Genomic DNA, 17,474 nt, shown 5'->3' with positions numbered 1-17,474 from the left:
GTATTGTGATGTCATTATGGGGTATTGTGATGTCATTATGGGGTATTGTGATGTCATTATGGGGTATTGTGATGTCATTATGGGGTATTGTGTGTAATTTTTAAAATATTTAATCCATTTTACAGTAAGGCTGTAACGTAACACAATGTGGAAAAAGGGGTCTGAATATATATATATGTATATATGCCTCCCTCAATAGAATGAATACATGGACACGTGTTCAAATGTTCATTTGTTATAAACAAAATCAATTTAATCAATTCAAAAAAGCTGATCAGCAGTGAGTGTTGCAGCAGAGATGATAGATCCTGTATCTCAGTGCAAGAGGTCTGAGTGACAGAGTCTTTGGGTAGGACATTTAGGCCAGTCTGAGGGAGGTCGGCCTCTCTCCTTGTCTCAGGGTCTTTACCTGCCTAATATGGTGGTGAAAGACTCCAGGGTGTTTCGAAGGTCGACCATCAAAGGAGTCGAGGAATCAACACTTTCGTAGTCAAATCTCCACCTCTACCTACCTAGGAAGTTTAGTCTCGTCACTGTGGCCTTGGCTTCAAATGCATTTATATATATTTTATTTAAATAAACACAATATAAATAAAAGCTTTGATTGTTTGATTGATTGACTGGCAGGTAAAGCAGTGATCCACAGAATTGAAACAGCTCGTCATTCACACTGTAATCCATACATCTTAGTTTCACCTACGGCCTTATTTGGTACTTTTATATCACATTTATACATCACATAGGTACATGAAGTAGACTGTTGACGAATACATACCGTGTACAGGCTGTGCAGAATACTGTGGTGGTATTGTGTTTGGATAACGGTAGTCATTCAGATTCAACCATAATAATAGTAATCGATATAAAGACAGGACTTGGTCTGTTACTACCAGGCCTTTGGCATCAACTGAGGGGTTGAGACAGAGAAACAGTCATCGTGGTTAGAACTATGAACCCGAGAGGTCATGTCATGGTTATAACTATGAACCCGAGAGGTCATGTCATGGATATAACTGAACAGATGCCATGTCATGGTTATAACTATGAACCCGAGAGGTCATGTCATGGTTATAACTATGAACCCGAGAGGTCATATCATGGTTATAACTATGAACCCGAGAGGTCATGTCATGGTTATAACTATGAACCCGAGAGGTCATATCATGGTTATAACTATGAGCAGAAAAGTCATGTCATGGTTATAACTATGAACCTGAGAGGTCATATCATGGTTAGAACTATGAACAGAGAGGTCATGTCATGGATATAACTGAAGAGAGAGGTCATGTCATGGTTATAACTATGAACAGAGAGGTCATATCATGGTTATAACTATGAACAGAGAGGTCATGTCATGGATATAACTGAAGAGAGAGGTCATGTCATGGTTATAACTATGAACAGAGAGGTCATGTCATGGTTATAACTATGAACAGAGGTCATATCATGGTTATAACTATGAACAGAGGGGTCATATCATGGTTATAACTATGAACAGAGGGGTCATATCATGGTTATAACTATTAACCCGAGAGGTCATATCATGGTTATAACTATGGAGAGATGTCATATCATGGTTATAACTATGAACAGAGGTCATATCATGGTTATATCAACTACTGACAGAGTGGTAATCATGTTAAAAGCCTGTGTCTCAGCCATGCATGCAGTTTGGTTGACTCTGAGGAGAGAGACTTGGTCAATAGGAATGCACCTAAGACAGTTGTTCGCTGCAATGCAAGTGTATGTGAATGACATCTGAGAGGGTGAACAGGTCAAAGCTGTGTTTGTGTGTGTGTGTGTGTGTGTGTGTGTGTGTGTGTGTGTGTGTGTGTGTGTGTGTGTGTGTGTGTGTGTGTGTGTGTGTGTGTGTACATTCTGTACCACAGAGGTGATTGTCCAGCACTCAGTCTCTCAGTAGCATGTTGACAGTGTGTGTGTGTGTGTATACATTCTGTACCACAGAGGTGTTTGTCCAGCACTCAGTCACTCAGTAGCATGTTTGACAGCGTGTGTGTTCTCTTATTTGCTAGATGGTTGAGTGTTTGTCCATTTAGCCGGACTGGTCTCCTCAACCAGATCAACATCTAGATAATCTGTTGATCCACTGTCCTGAGAAACCTTCTCCTCCTCCTCCTCTCCTCCTCTCTCCTCTCCTCCTTCCTCCTCCTGTTTTCTCGTCTTCCCGCGGTGGCAGAGGCCAGACTTGGCAGGCCCCACCATGGCGAGGAAGATGGCGCCCAGGCCCATTCCCACAGCACAGGAGTAGAAGGCTGAGCCATAGTTCTGGGTCTTGTCCACCAACAGGCCTGGGGAGAAAACACAGGAGGCAACGTCAGAGACGCCTAAAGATCTGCCAAGACCCTTCAAGATCATCAGGTTGGTGCAGCAGCAATCAAAACCTTCTAGATGGGTTCAAAAGAGGATTACAGACAGACAATGAAAGGATTCACAAAGAAAGATATTCAGAGAGGGAGGGACTAAGAGAGAGAGACTGAGAGATGGAGAGACGGAGAGAGGGAGAGATGGAGAGACAGAGGGAGAGAGAGAGAGAGTAACAAAGAGAGGGAGAGAGGAAGAGAGGGAGTAGCGGAGAGAGGGAAAGAGGGAGAGAGGGAGAGATGGAGAGAGGGAAAGACGGAGAGAGGGAGAGATGGAGAGAGGGAAAGACGGAGAGAGGGAGAGATGGAGAGAGGGAAAGACGGAGAGAGAGAGAGACGGAGAGAGGGAAAGACGGAGAGAGGGAGAGACGGAGAGAGGGAAAGACGGAGAGAGGGAGAGAGGGAGAGATGGAAAGACGGAGAGATGGAGAGAGGGAAAGACGGAGAGAGGGAGAGATGGAGAGAGGGAAAGACGGAGAGATGGAGAGAGGGAAAGACGGAGAGAGGGAGAGACGGAGAGAGGGAAAGACGGAGAGAGGGAAAGACAGAGAGAGGGAAAGACGGAGAGAGGGAAAGACAGAGAGAGGGAAAGACGGAGAGAGGGAAAGACAGAGAGAGGGAAAGACGGAGAGAGGGAAAGACAGAGAGAGGGAAAGACGGAGAGAGGGAAGAGATGGAGAGAGGGAAAGACAGAGAGAGGGAGATATGGAGAGAGGGAAAGACAGAGAGAGGGAGATATGGAGAGAGGGAAAGACAGAGAGGGAGAGATGGAGAGAGGGAAAGACAGAGAGAGGGAGAGATGGAGAGAGGGAAAGACAGAGAGGGAGAGATGGAGAGAGGCAAAGACAGAGAGGGAGAGCGAGAGAGTAACAAAGAGAGGGAGAGAGATAGATGGAGAGGGAGTAATGAAGAGAGAGAGGAAGAGAGAGAGTAGCGGAGAGAGGGAGTAACGGAGAGATGGAGAGAGGGAGAGATGGAGAGAGGGAGTAACGGAGAGAGGGAGAGAAGAAGAAAGGGAGAGAGGGAGTAACGGAGAGAGGGAGAGAAGAAGAAAGGGAGAGAGGGAGTAACGGAGAGAGGGAGTAACGAAGAGAGGGAGAGAGGGAGTAACGGAGAGAGGGAGAGGAGGGAGTAACAGAGAGAGGGAGAGAGGGAGAGAAGAAGAAAGGGAGAGAGGGAGTAGCGGAGAGAGGGAGTAACGGAGAGAGGGAGAGAAGAAGAAAGGGAGTAACAGAGAGAGAGAGAGAAGACTAAGATCCAGACAGAGTTAACCATCTAGAGTCTCTTACCCCCCAGCGGTGGTCCGGCCAACCCAGCAAAGCTCTGGATACACACATAGACCCCCACGGACGAGGGCATCCTGTCTATGCCCACCACGTCGTCCTCCGCCAGCATGGGGATGTGTGTAGAACCCACGGTGCCCATCAGGAAGCCATAGAGGCAGCAGCAGGCTGCCAGGCCCCAGAACTCAGTCACCTGGGTGAAGGCAAGCAGCACCAGACACAGCAGAACTACACATCCCAGAAGCACCTGGGTCTTACGCATCCGCACCTTGTTTAAAATGACCCGATGGACAGGCGCCCGCAGACCTCGGACACCGCCATTACAGAGAGCATGTAGGCTGCCTTCTCTGGGTGGACGCCGCGGCTCTTACTGAGCTCTATGATGTAGAGCGACGGGGCGAAGAACCCCAGCGTGGCGAAGAGACCGAACAGAGAGTAGCAGATGAACGCTCCATCTTTCAACACAGAAAAGTCTAGAAGTTTAGGTCTGGAGGGTTGGACAAGGGGACCCACCTCACCCTGCTCTTTCTCCCCAGCCTCCAGCTGATTCAGTGGGGTTCCAAGGGCTGCCTGTCCCCCCTGGTTCTTCTCCCCCTGGTCCTCCATGAGGGCCCGGGTCTCTGAGGGGTCCTGTGCGGCTGTGGCGGCCCGGAGGTCAGCACTGGAGGCGGACAGAGAGGTGACCCCAGAATCCCCCGAGTCCTCAGACTCCCCCGAGCTAACGTTGGTCTGGGTGTCCTCATTCTCCAGCTCGTAGACCGTCTGCAGCTTAACGGACAGCTTCTCCTTATTGGACACCTCCCCTGACACTTCCTGGTCAGGTCTGATGATGATTGGTCGAAGCAGAGCACCGCAGCCAATCACGGAGGCCTGCATGAGACCGATGACAATGAGGCAGTGGCGCCAGCCGATGATCTCCTTCAAGGCCATGAAGGCTGCAGAGGAGGAGAAGTTAAATGACTGTTAGAAACATTTAAATGTCCTGTTTCTTTACCTTCCTCCACAACGTTTCAGGTATTATTTATAGAACAGTATCAGTCACTATATCTGCCTTTTGAGATTCACTAGTCTGTGTATGAAATGCCACCCTATTCCCTATATAGCACCCTACACCCTATGGGCCCTGGTCAAATGTAGTGCACTATAAATAGGGAATAGAGTATCATTGGACCCTGGTCCAAAGTAGTGCACTATATAGGGAATAGGGTATCATTGGGCCCTGGTCAATAGTAGTGCACTATATATAAGGAATAGGGTATCATTGGACCCTGGTCCATAGTAGTGCACTATATATAGGGAATAGGGTATCATTGGACCCTGGTCCATAGTAGTGCACTATATATAGGGAATAGGGTATCATTGGACCCTGGTCCATAGTAGTGCACTATATATAGGGAATAGGGTATCATTGGACCCTGGTCCATAGTAGTGCACTATATATAAGGAATAGGGTATCATTGGACCCTGGTCCATAGTAGTGCACTATATATAGGGAATAGGGTATCATTGGACCCTGGTCCATAGTAGTGCACTATATATAGGGAATAGGGTATCATTGGACCCTGGTCCATAGTAGTGCACTATATATAGGGAATAGGGTATCATTGGACCCTGGTCCAAAGTAGTGCACTATATAGGGAATAGGGTATCATTGGGCCCTGGTCCATAGTAGTGCACTATATAGGGAATAGGGTATCATTGGACCCTGGTCCAAAGTAGTGCACTATATAGGGAATAGAGTATCATTGGACCCTGGTCCAAAGTAGTGCACTATATAGGGAATAGGGTATCATTGGGCCCTGGACCAAAGTAGTGCACTATGTAGGGAATAGGGTATCATTGGGCCCTGGACCAAAGTAGTGCACTATGTAGGGAATAGGGTATCATTGGGCCCTGGACCAAAGTAGTGCACTATATAGGGAATAGGGTGCAATTTGGGACACACATGAAACCGTAACGTACCTGGTGCAAAGACAAACATGGCGAAGGACTCCCCTGAGGAGGCCAGGGCGGTGACCAGGGACCTCCTCCTGCTGAAGTACTGGGACAGGATGGTGATGGTGGGCAGGAAGGTCAGGCAGTAGCCCAGACCTGGACACATTACAAAACCACAAACACCTGTTATTATATATACACGCAATCTGGAAATCACATGAAGCAACATGAAACCAAACCACATGAAAACACGGATTACAGGAAGTACCTTGTCTCATCAAGATCATGTCACATAACGTTTACAAAGTGAATACAGTCACTGTGTAAAATGCTGCTGACGGTTTCACGTTTCAGTCCCATGTCTCAGATATATATATATACACATCATTGGTCCAGCAGAGGGACACACAGAGGGGTGTGACAGCCACGGGCACTGCGGCAAGGTCAGGGGTCAGAGGTCAGAGGTCAGGGTTGACAGGTCACCCTGATGTCAAGAGGTCAGGGTCGACAGGTCACCTCGGGCTTGTCGTGGTGGTGACTGCTGAAAGAGGACGTAGTTAAAGAACAAAGACAAGAAGAGAGAAGACAGAGGTTGTTAAGTTAAGCTGCGGTCTGTTTTAAAGGAAGGTGAAGAGTTATTTAGTGGGACAGCTAGCAGTGCTTCGTTCTGTAAAAGAAAAGTTATTTGGATCAGATCTGAAAGGAAATATTGGTTTATTTTGGACAATTTTGGGGAATTGTTATTTTTCTGTTGTGTAAATCTGTCCTACAGACTCAAGATGGGGGAGTTTAGGCCTCACTGATACCACACGTTTCATTCGTATCTTTCGATCTGAACTGAATACAGCTTTGACAGTGGGGTTGGGAGTTTTTACCCCACAAACACAGGCCGGGTCTGGAAGAGACAGACATCGATCAGTCAGCCTCATGCACTGCTAGGAGTCCCTTGTTTAATTCAGATCTTTTCAGATCTTGTGTGTGTGTGTGTGTGTGTGTGTGTGTGTGTGTGTATAAAGTAGTTAGATCGTTACCTGAGACGATGCCGATGGTGACGTACATCTCGTTGATGGAGGAGACGAAAGCAGAGCTGATGGTACCCAGACTGACCAGAAAACCCCCCAACATCACTACGGGACGGTACCCAAACCGGTTACTGAGCACCGAGGACAGAGGGGCTGGAGGGGGAGAGAGAGAGGGGGGGAGAGAGGAGAGGAGAGAGAGGGGGAAGAGGAGAGAGAGGAAGAGGGGGAGAGAGAGGGGGGGAAGAGGAGAGAGAGGGGGGAGGGGGAAGAGGGGGAAGAGGGAGAGGAGAGAGAGAGGGGGAGAGAGAGGGGGGGGAGAGAGAGGGGGAAGAGGAGAGAGGAAGGGAAGAGGAGAGAGGGGGAGAGAGGAGAGAGAGGGAAGAGGAGAGAGAGGGGGAGAGGAGAGAGGGGGAAGAGGAGAGAGAGGGAGAGGAGAGAGAGGGAGAGGGGGAGAGAGAGGGGCGGAAGGAGAGAGAGGGGGAAGAGGAGGGGGGGGAAGAGGAGAGAGGGGAAGAGAGGGAGGGGGGAGAAGAGAGGGAGAAGAGGAGAGAGGGGGAAGAGGAGAGAGGGAGAAGAGGAGAGAGGGGGAGAGAGAAGAGAGGGGGAAGAGGAGAGAGGGGGAGAGAGAAGAGAGGGAGAAGAGGAGAGAGGGGGAAGAGGAGAGAGGGGGAGAGAGAAGAGAGGGAGAAGAGGAGAGAGGGAGAGAGAAGAGAGGGGGAAGAGGAGAGGAGAGAGGGGGAGAGAGGAGAGAGAGGGGGAAGAGGAGAGAGGAAGAGGAGAGAGGGAGAGAGAGGGGGAAGAGGACTGTTAGTTTTACTATAGACATGTTTGTAATTTACCTTATACACTATTTAATGAAGTAGTTGATTGACACAGTTCAGTGAGTAGGACAGATTCCTGGTTTGCTTTCACCGTAAAGCCTTTTTGAAATCTGACACAGCGGATGGATTAACAAGAAGTTAAGCTTTATTTTGATGTATGACACTTATATTTTCGTGAATGTTGAATGTTGGATATTTCTGTAGTTTGAATTTGGCGCTCTGTAATTTCACCGGATGTTGTCAAATCGATCCCACTAAAGGGATTGGCACTTTAAGAGATCCTTACGAGGTTTTAAGAGGCTCTCCCTGGTCCACCTGTGATTATGACGACTAAGAGGCTCTCTGACCCACCTGTGATTAAGATGCTCTGTCTGAACCACTTGTATGATGACTAAGAGGCTCTCTGACCCACCTGTGATTATGATGACTAAGAGGCTCTCTGACTCACTTGTGATTATGACGACTAAGAGGTTCTCTGACCCACCTGTGATTATGACGACTAAGAGGCTCTCTGACTCACCTGTGAATGTGACGACTAAGAGGCTCTCTGACCCACCTGTGATTATGACGACTAAGAGGCTCTCTGACTCACCTGTGATTATGATGACTAAGAGGCTCTCTGACTCACCTGTGAATGTGACGACTAAGAGGCTCTCTGACCCACCTGTGATTATGATGACTAAGAGGCTCTCTGACCCACCTGTGATTATGATGACTAAGAGGCTCTCTGACTCACCTGTGATTATGATGACTAAGAGGCTCTCTGACTCACCTGTGATTATGATGACTAAGAGGCTCTCTGACTCACCTGTGATTATGACGACTAAGAGGCTCTCTGACTCACCTGTGATTATGATGACTAAGAGGCTCTCTGACCCACCTGTGATTAAGATGACTAAGAGGCTCTCTGACCCACCTGTGATTAAGATGACTAAGAGGCTCTCTGACTCACCTGTGATTATGATGACTAAGAGGCTCTCTGACCCACCTGTGATTAAGATGACTAAGAGGCTCTCTGACTCACTTGTGATTATGACGACTAAGAGGTTCTCTGACCCACCTGTGATTATGACGACTAAGAGGCTCTCTGACTCACCTGTGAATGTGACGACTAAGAGGCTCTCTGACCCACCTGTGATTATGACGACTAAGAGGCTCTCTGACTCACCTGTGATTATGATGACTAAGAGGCTCTCTGACTCACCTGTGAATGTGACGACTAAGAGGCTCTCTGACCCACCTGTGATTATGATGACTAAGAGGCTCTCTGACCCACCTGTGATTATGATGACTAAGAGGCTCTCTGACTCACCTGTGATTATGATGACTAAGAGGCTCTCTGACTCACCTGTGATTATGATGACTAAGAGGCTCTCTGACTCACCTGTGATTATGACGACTAAGAGGCTCTCTGACTCACCTGTGATTATGATGACTAAGAGGCTCTCTGACCCACCTGTGATTAAGATGACTAAGAGGCTCTCTGACCCACCTGTGATTAAGATGCTCTGTCTGAACCACCTGTGATTATGATGACTAAGAGGCTTTCTGACCCACCTGTGATTATGATGACTAAGAGGCTCTCTGACCCACCTGTGATTATGATGACTAAGAGGCTCTCTGACCCACCTGTGATTATGACGACTAAGAGGCTCTCTGACCCACCTGTGATTATGACGACTAAGAGGCTCTCTGACTCACCTGTGATTATGACGACTAAGAGGCTCTCTGACCCACCTGTGAATGTGACGACTAAGAGGCTCTCTGACCCACCTGTGATTAAGATGACTAAGAGGCTCTCTGACCCACCTGTGATTAAGATGCTCTGTCTGAACCACCTGTGATTATGATGACTAAGAGGCTCTCTGACTCACCTGTGATTATGACGACTAAGAGGCTCTCTGACGCACCTGTGATTATGACGACTAAGAGGCTCTCTGACTCACCTGTGATTATGATGACTAAGAGGCTCTCTGACCCACCTGTGATTATGATGACTAAGAGGCTCTCTGACCCACCTGTGATTATGACGACTAAGAGGCTCTCTGAACCACCTGTGATTATGATGACTAAGAGGCTCTCTGACTCACCTGTGATTAAGATGCTCTGTCTGAACCACCTGTGAATGTGACGACTAAGAGGCTCTCTGACCCACCTGTGATTATGATGACTAAGAGGCTCTCTGACTCACCTGTGAATGTGACGACTAAGAGGCTCTCTGAACCACCTGTGATTATGATGACTAAGAGGCTCTCTGACCCACCTGTGATTATGATGCTCTGTCTGAACCACCTGTGATTAAGATGCTCTGTCTGAACCACCTGTGATTATGACGACTAAGAGGCTCTCTGACCCACCTGTGATTAAGATGCTCTGTCTGAACCACCTGTGATTATGATGCTCTGTCTGAACCACCTGTGATTATGATGACTAAGAGGCTCTCTGACTCACCTGTGATTATGATGACTAAGAGGCTCTCTGAACCACCTGTGATTAAGATGCTCTGTCTGAACCACCTGTGATTATGATGACTAAGAGGCTCTCTGACCCACCTGTGATTATGACGACTAAGAGGCTCTCTGACCCACCTGTGATTATGATGACTAAGAGGCTCTCTGACCCACCTGTGAATGTGAGGATGAAGACACAGATTGCGATGACCCAGGATACTCTGCTGTTGCTCTCCCCAAACTCTGTCATGAGGTCCTCGAGGAACACCCCCAGAGACTTGATGGTCCCGTAGGTAAACACCTCAACGAAGAAGAAGGCCACGGCCACCGCCCAGCCCCAGCCCCCGTCTGGCACTGCCTCGTACACACATGGACCCCCGCACCCCCCGGACCCCCGCACCGCTGACTTTAACCCCCGCATGGCTGGGTCTGAGCACCTGGGAGAGAGGGACAGAGAGTCAACTTTTAAACTTTTTCCAAGTGTAGTCGAGTGCTATGATGAAACTGGCTTTCGTTGAGGACCGCCACAGGAAAGGAAGACCCAGAGTTACCTCTGCTGCAGAGGATAAGTTCATTAGAGTTACCAGCCTCAGAATTCGGCAATTAACTGCACCTCAGAAAACATCGGGTGTTCAGAGGAGACTGCGTGAATCAGGCCTTCATGGTCCAATTGCTGAAAAGAAGCATCTAAAATCTATTATGATGTGCTTAACACTGTTTTGGTTACCACATGATTCCATATGTGTTCTTTCATAGATTTGATGTCTTCACTGTTATTCTACAATGTAGAAAATAGTGTGTGTGTACTGTATGTATACTGAGTGTACAAAACATTAAGAACACCTGTCTGTCCATGACATACTGACCAGGTGAAAGATATGATCCCTTATTGATGTCACTTGTTAAATCCACTTCAATCAGTGTAGATGAAGGGGAGGAGACCAGGTTAAACTCAATATTAGGAAGGTGTTCTTAATGTTTTGTACACTCGGTGTATGTATCCACTTAGAGGGAAAGAGACAGAGATACTGGCATGCAGGCATACACACACACACACCACACACACACACACACACACAATAACCATAGCCTCCAGACCTGGCACATATAAAGGAACACAGCCAGAGGAAAGACACACGAGAGCATATAGTGGGCTGGTGAGACTTAAGGGCGTTCTCATACATCTTTTGTTTGCTTAAGTTTGAATCAGAGTTCAGATATGAGCCTTAAGCTTCACCCCCACCATCCCCACTCTCGTTCTCTCTATAAATGTTTATCTCTCTCTGTTCTGGTCTTCTCTTGTTCCATCTGATTCTGAACTGAAAACAAAACAAAGATGATATAATCTACCAGCTGATCCAGCTGGTGTCTGAATACTACTATAGCTCTATCCAAAATATAGACTGTTTTATATGGGGCTGGTTCATAGACTGACTGTTTTATATGGGGCTGGTTCATAGACTGACTGTTTTATATGGGGCTGGTTCATAGACTGACTGTTTTATATGGGGCTGGTTCGTAGACTGACTGTTTTATATGGGTCTGGTTCGTAGACTGACTGTTTTAAATGGGGCTGGTTCATAGACTGACTGTTTTATATGGGGCTGGTTCGTAGACTGACTTTTTCATATGGGGCTGGTTCATAGACTTATTGTTTCATATGGGGCTGGTTTGTAGACTGACTGTTTTATATGGGGCTGGTTCGTAGACTGACTGTTTTATATGGGGCTGGTTCATAGACTGACTGTTTTATATGGGGCTGGTTCATAGACTGACTGTTTTATATGGGGCTGGTTCATAGACTGACTGTTTTATATGGGGCTGGTTCATAGACTGACTGTTTTATATGGGGCTGGTTCATAGACTGACTGTTTTATATGGGGCTGGTTCATAGACTGACTGTTTTATATGGGGCTGGTTCGTAGACTGACTGTTTTATATGGGGCTGGTTCATAGACTGACTGTTTTATATGGGGCTGGTTCATAGACTGACTGTTTTATATGGGGCTGGTTCATAGACTGACTGTTTTATATGGGGCTGGTTCATAGACTGACTGTTTTATATGGGGCTGGTTCATAGACTGACTGTTTTATATGGGGCTGGTTCATAGACTGACTGTTTTATATGGGGCTGGTCCGTAGACTGACTGTTTTATATGGGGCTGGTTCATAGACTGACTGTTTCATATGGGGCTGGTTCATAGACTGACTGTTTTATATGTTATTATCGTGTGTGTGTGTGTGTGTGTGTGTGTGTGTGTGTGTGTGTGTGTGTGTGTGTGTGTGTGTGTATCACAGAGCTGAGAAACTCTGTTTATGGGTGATCTCCCCTGTTATCTCAACTGCATGATAATAACATGTATTTAGATTAGGAGGAAAATCCACTATTGTAATCTATAGCAGACCAATCTGTAGCTAGTTACAGGATCCACACGTATGAAAAATACATGTTTCTGGATCATAAATACCAATATGGCTGAAACCGGTCCGTGTGGAAGGCAAGCCCTTCCTAATTCAAAACCCTGTCTCCTCTACCATGTTCCTTGGGCTGCTAACAGGTGGTGGCCCACGTTCCCACTGAGCTGAAACAACTGCACTTGATACAATGTAACAACGTTATACACCGTCACTATAGCAACTTTGTATCCGCTCTCGTTCATCTCTGAACAGTGAACTTGGACTTCTCTATGGGCACATAGTACAGTGTAGGGCAGACTGTAGTCTACTGGCTGGAAGGATGGTGTCAACCCCAGCAACAGGACCAGATCTGACCTGCGGCTCGTCTTTTCAGCATTGCAGAGATCTAGCTCGGTCCTGAGTGTGACACCGTACTCTCTTTGGTGACACACTGTGCCAACGTGTTACTGCAAGACCCCAACTAACTCCTGAGAGAATTTGAGATTTCTACATGGTTTCTCTACTAGCCTAGGCCAGGGGTTTTCAAACTTCTCTTACCCAGGGACCCCCTCCCAGGCAAACTGGCGACCCAGGGACCCCCTCCCAGGTAAACTGGCGACCCAGACCCAGGGACCCCCTCCCAGGTAAACTGGCGACCCAGATCCAGGGACCCCCTCCCAGGTAAACTGGTGACCCAGACCCAGGGACCCCCTCCCAGGTAAACTGGTGACCCAGACCCAGGGACCCCCTCCCAGGTAAACTGGTGACCCAGATCCAGGGACCCCCTCCCAGGTAAACTGGCGACCCAGACCCAGGGACCCCCATCATATGTTAGCAACAAAAAAATGATTCACATCTTGTCATCAGGTGAATTATAATGGCAAGTAGAAGTACTCAACATTTTAAAATGAATACATTTGGTCGATAGTTTCATTATTGTAACCCCCCACAGTTCATTGGAAGAGGAAGAGTTAACTCTAACATAGTCTATTGGGTAGAAAGGTGTCTCGGTCGGCGTAGAGAAAATGTTGTCGTTTTAAAGATCATTTTCTGCAATTCTATGCATGTTGCCATGGCAAATGCTTTGTTCCTCTGCTCAAACATTCTAACTAAACCAATGGGCATGTGACCTGACTGCCCAGTTTATGGGATGTTCGATTCTCCCTGACTCTCTAGCTTTTATTTGATTGTTAGTTCTCAAAGATGGTATTTTTATTTAAAAAAATAATATATATATAAATATATGTATAGGTCAATATCTTTTCTGCATGTTTTCTATCTGGTTTAAGTCGTTTTAAGTTTGACACAAACTTTTTTTTCATCCCGAAAATGACCACTTGAATGGCCCACCTAAGAGTTTTCTATACAGAAAAAAACCTGTAATTAGCTCCAATTAGTGTAATTTCCTCCATATTAAAGGGTTAGTTCGAGATTTTGACAATGAAGCCCTTTAACTACCTCCCCAGAGTCAGATGAACAGTAACAGCTAGCACGCTAAATGTTCCTAAAGTCTTTCAGTCATTGTGCTAAAGCTAGTTAGCGTTGTCTCAGTTAGCATTGGCTCATAAAACCATCTCTAACTCCCTTCATACTAGATGCAAAGACATACAAATGGTATCCACTGTGGTATTCTGTTGCAGCTAGCGATATTCATAAAGTAGTTATTTAACACCTACCAAAATCTCCCAAAATATATATATTTTTTAAAAACATAGCGGAAGCCCTGCAGTACCTCCGCGGACCCGTAGGGGGTCGCGGACCCCAGTTTGAAACCCCTTAGGCTACTACTGGTAAGGCATCCATCCCTAAGCAACGCCCTGGCCTCGGAGCTACACTAAGCAGTGAGCATCACAGCTCGCTTGGCAGCTGAGTGAGTTGTTCACATTGGGTGGGTGAGTGAGTTCACTGTTGAAATATAAAATACTTACCAACAGAGCGACGATCAGTCTAGTCGGAAAAGTGATCGACACAGAATAGTCGACTGTCGAATATAACGAACAGGTTTTAATGGCAAAATGAGCAGCTAGTTTATCGGTATGTTATTTCTATGTTCTTCCTATAACGGTAGTCTACCAGCTCTGTCTCTTCCGCTTCCGATCAGACGAATCGATGTTCTGGACTAAAGCAACCTCGTTTTAAGCATGATGTAAAAATGTCCTCTTGTCCGATCCAGGACAAGGATAATCATAGCTTATTATGTTACCCTGGTTACTGTATCTGTCCTCTCTTTCTTGAATGCCTAAAACACATCTGTGTCTTCTGTTAAAGTAAATCAACCGTTTCCTTATTTCCTTACTGTTCTGTCGGCTCTTTATAGCCTACCGGCTCGAGCCGGTCTTCAAGCGGGGACGCGCAAATACTGCTGTAGCCTTTTTCTCAAGAGCGCGCATCCCTGCGTTACGCTTCCACGATACTGAGCGTAGTCACACTTCAATTACCATTAGATCTGTGAAGTAGTCTGTAGGCCTACGCCTACGTGGAGAAAAGTAGCCTGCTGGATGTATATTATAATACTATTATATATTTCACTTGCTTTGGCAATGTAAACATATGTTTCCAATGTCAATAAAGCCCCTTAAATTGAAAACAAATAAATTATATCCATCTCTCTCTTATTATTGTATGAATTAAAAAAAAAAAAACAGAGTAACACGCATACATTCCCTTTACATTTTAGGCAAATTAATAAATAGCGGTTATATGTATTTTTACTGGTAAGCCTATGCCTGTTTTGGTTGCTCCTTCACTCCAGTGACGTAGCCTACTCTCGAGTTTTTGTCGAGAGCGCGCTCTTTGGGGAGCAGACTGATGAAACAGCCTTTCCAGGAGCGCACATGCGGACAGAGACTCCCTGTCGGGGTGGAACAGGTTTATTCCAGTTCTGAGCCAAAACAATACTCACTTATACAACATTTAATATCGCAATAACATACTTATCTAACCGGTGTTTTGCTCCCAGAAATTGATATGAAATAGCCAGGGGTGAGGGTAGTTCTCCAACAATGCACGTGGATAGATGTTCCTTCCTGTGTGAATGTTGGTAGTGGGTCATCATAGGCCCCGCCCCAGTATTATAGGTTAGAGACACCATTCTTGGGTCGTCACTAGTTACCACAGCCATTTTTGGTCTTAATTTGAGGTTAGGTTAGGCATAACGTTAGCTGTGTGGTTAATGTTAGGGTTATACGTCAGATTTTAAGAAGATACATTGTAGAAATATGCGGGTTGTGGTATGACTCTGTGGTTGTGGTAACTAGTGACGACCTTTGTCCTGTCCTCAGATGACGTTGCAGTGAGCCACAACCAGGCTAGATTATAGACTAACGCTAAAAGTACGCGGTGTAACCTATAGCCTAGTTCTCTAGGCTAGGTTCATTCCATACCTGCTGTATTTAATGTGGGAATCCTCAAATTCCGATGTACTATAAAATAGACTATTGATTGTGTGATATGAGTCAGCATTAGCAATGGCATCATATACCAGGGATGTGTAGGGTCTGTTGGGAACACACAAGACTGGTCACACACAGAATGTCTATGTTCTCTTTTGTTGACCCAGTCTTGTTAAATGTTTATAGAATGTATACTTTTTTAAAAATACATCCTAAGGAAAAATATGAAAGTGATCAATGCACTTGTCTCCGCTGACCTAACCATTCCCTCCCTCGCCAAGTAGTCAGGGGAAATCACGTTGCACCAGCAGCACCGCTGATATTGCGATGAACATGATGCAAGACTTCATAATCACACGGTTACACACAGCATCTGTACGGGTTGGCTTTCATCCCCCATAGCGCGGTAACTATGCGACCAAAACAGCGGAGAAGTTAAACCCTCGCGCTTCAACGCTCTTAGTTGTTCGCGGAAATTCACCCACTATGCTTTCACGTTGTACATCTACAATAGAAAGACTCGAAACACCATGATTGGGTAATGAAACCATAATAGTGCATCTAACCTAGGGTCTGGGAGCCTATCTATAAAGAATCTCAAAGTCCTAGGAATCTCGTTAAACCTGTTTTACGACAACAACAACAACAAAAAAACTCCCAGCTCATAGTAGATTTAAGGATGACGTTTAAACACTGCATAGACAAACTCTGAGCCAGGAGTAAAAAGCAATTTATAAAAGTTGATCTCCGCTGGTAATCACGACAGTTTGAGGTACCGCAAAGGATATATATAGCGATGACGCTCATTGACGTTGTTGCAAATGATGGGGAATAACCAATCGTAATGAGGCGTCGCCAGCTGTTAACTCTACAGCACGCTTCAGACAAGGACACTGTACGTCAAATGTTGTAATGGTAAAACTCTTAATTATTGCCTAATATGTTGGGATGCATCACTTTTTAATATATATATATATTTTTTACAATTGTGATGGTTGTTAAAAGCGGATTTTTTAAAAATAATACCGTTATGTCAACACACTCGTCTCTCACCGGTTTAACAACTCTAAATCGCGTTTGACACAGTAGGCATCAATTAAGTCACTTGCCGATCATGTTGCATGCGACGTTTGAAAGGTCTATAATTTTAATCGAACACAATCAAATGTTACATGAGATGTCTTCAATTGGCCAATTTAGACATGTTTTTTTTTTTAAACATCGTGATGTTGCTCTCCAAAGGGCTACATTAAAATAACATGATGTAGGTCATTCAATAAACGAAAGAAAAACGTATTTCTTTACTAGCCTCGTTGTTGTAAGTATATATTTAGGCATGTCGTGTGAAATAATTGTCAAAAGCGCAAAAGATAAGGACTGCTGTTGCATGTAGGTCTACACGATATATGGATGAATCACATTACAACAGAAATATCAAAACAGTGTTTTTAACGACTCCAAAGCAATAGCATGGGGCGCAGGAACCACTGACTCGGTGCATTTTTCTATTATCAAGACACCTGCTGGTAACTGTTAACTGGTTACTAAATATCTGCCGACTACAGTGGGTACATTTGTCCCATTCTTCATCAAACCATTTGTCATTGTTGTTAATTTCTTAGGTTGTCTGCTTCTCTCTCTCTCTCTCTCATTTAGGAGCCAGAGGCAGTGGCTCCTGTGAGGCATGTGTAACACTAATGAGTCAGCAGTCTCTCTCTCTGTTCCTCTCTCTCTGTTCCTCTCTCTCTCTGACTCTCTCTCTCTGTTCTGATATGAGTTATGTGGCAAATTCT

At 45.8% G+C, this 17,474-nt stretch overlaps 1 protein-coding gene across 1 annotated transcript; it reads right to left on the bottom strand.

Moving 5' to 3' along the window:
- Positions 1-1,879: 1,879 nt before the first annotated feature.
- Positions 1,880-14,627, bottom strand: LOC139395227 (monocarboxylate transporter 7-like). Its single transcript, XM_071142874.1, is given in 7 exon segments — positions 1,880-2,309; positions 3,671-3,946; positions 3,949-4,599; positions 5,627-5,755; positions 6,631-6,774; positions 10,067-10,329; positions 14,218-14,627. Coding segments are annotated over 6 exon segments (1,734 nt in total). The 5' UTR covers positions 10,314-10,329; positions 14,218-14,627; the 3' UTR covers positions 1,880-2,022.
- Positions 14,628-17,474: the final 2,847 nt, after the last annotated feature.

The sequence above is a fragment of the Oncorhynchus clarkii genome, unplaced genomic scaffold, assembly GCF_045791955.1.
Source record: "Oncorhynchus clarkii lewisi isolate Uvic-CL-2024 unplaced genomic scaffold, UVic_Ocla_1.0 unplaced_contig_14083_pilon_pilon, whole genome shotgun sequence".
In the NCBI taxonomy this organism is placed as follows: Eukaryota; Metazoa; Chordata; class Actinopteri; order Salmoniformes; family Salmonidae; genus Oncorhynchus; species Oncorhynchus clarkii.
The sequence above is the reverse complement of the archived record's forward strand: the minus strand, read 5'-3'. Positions and strand labels throughout refer to the sequence as shown.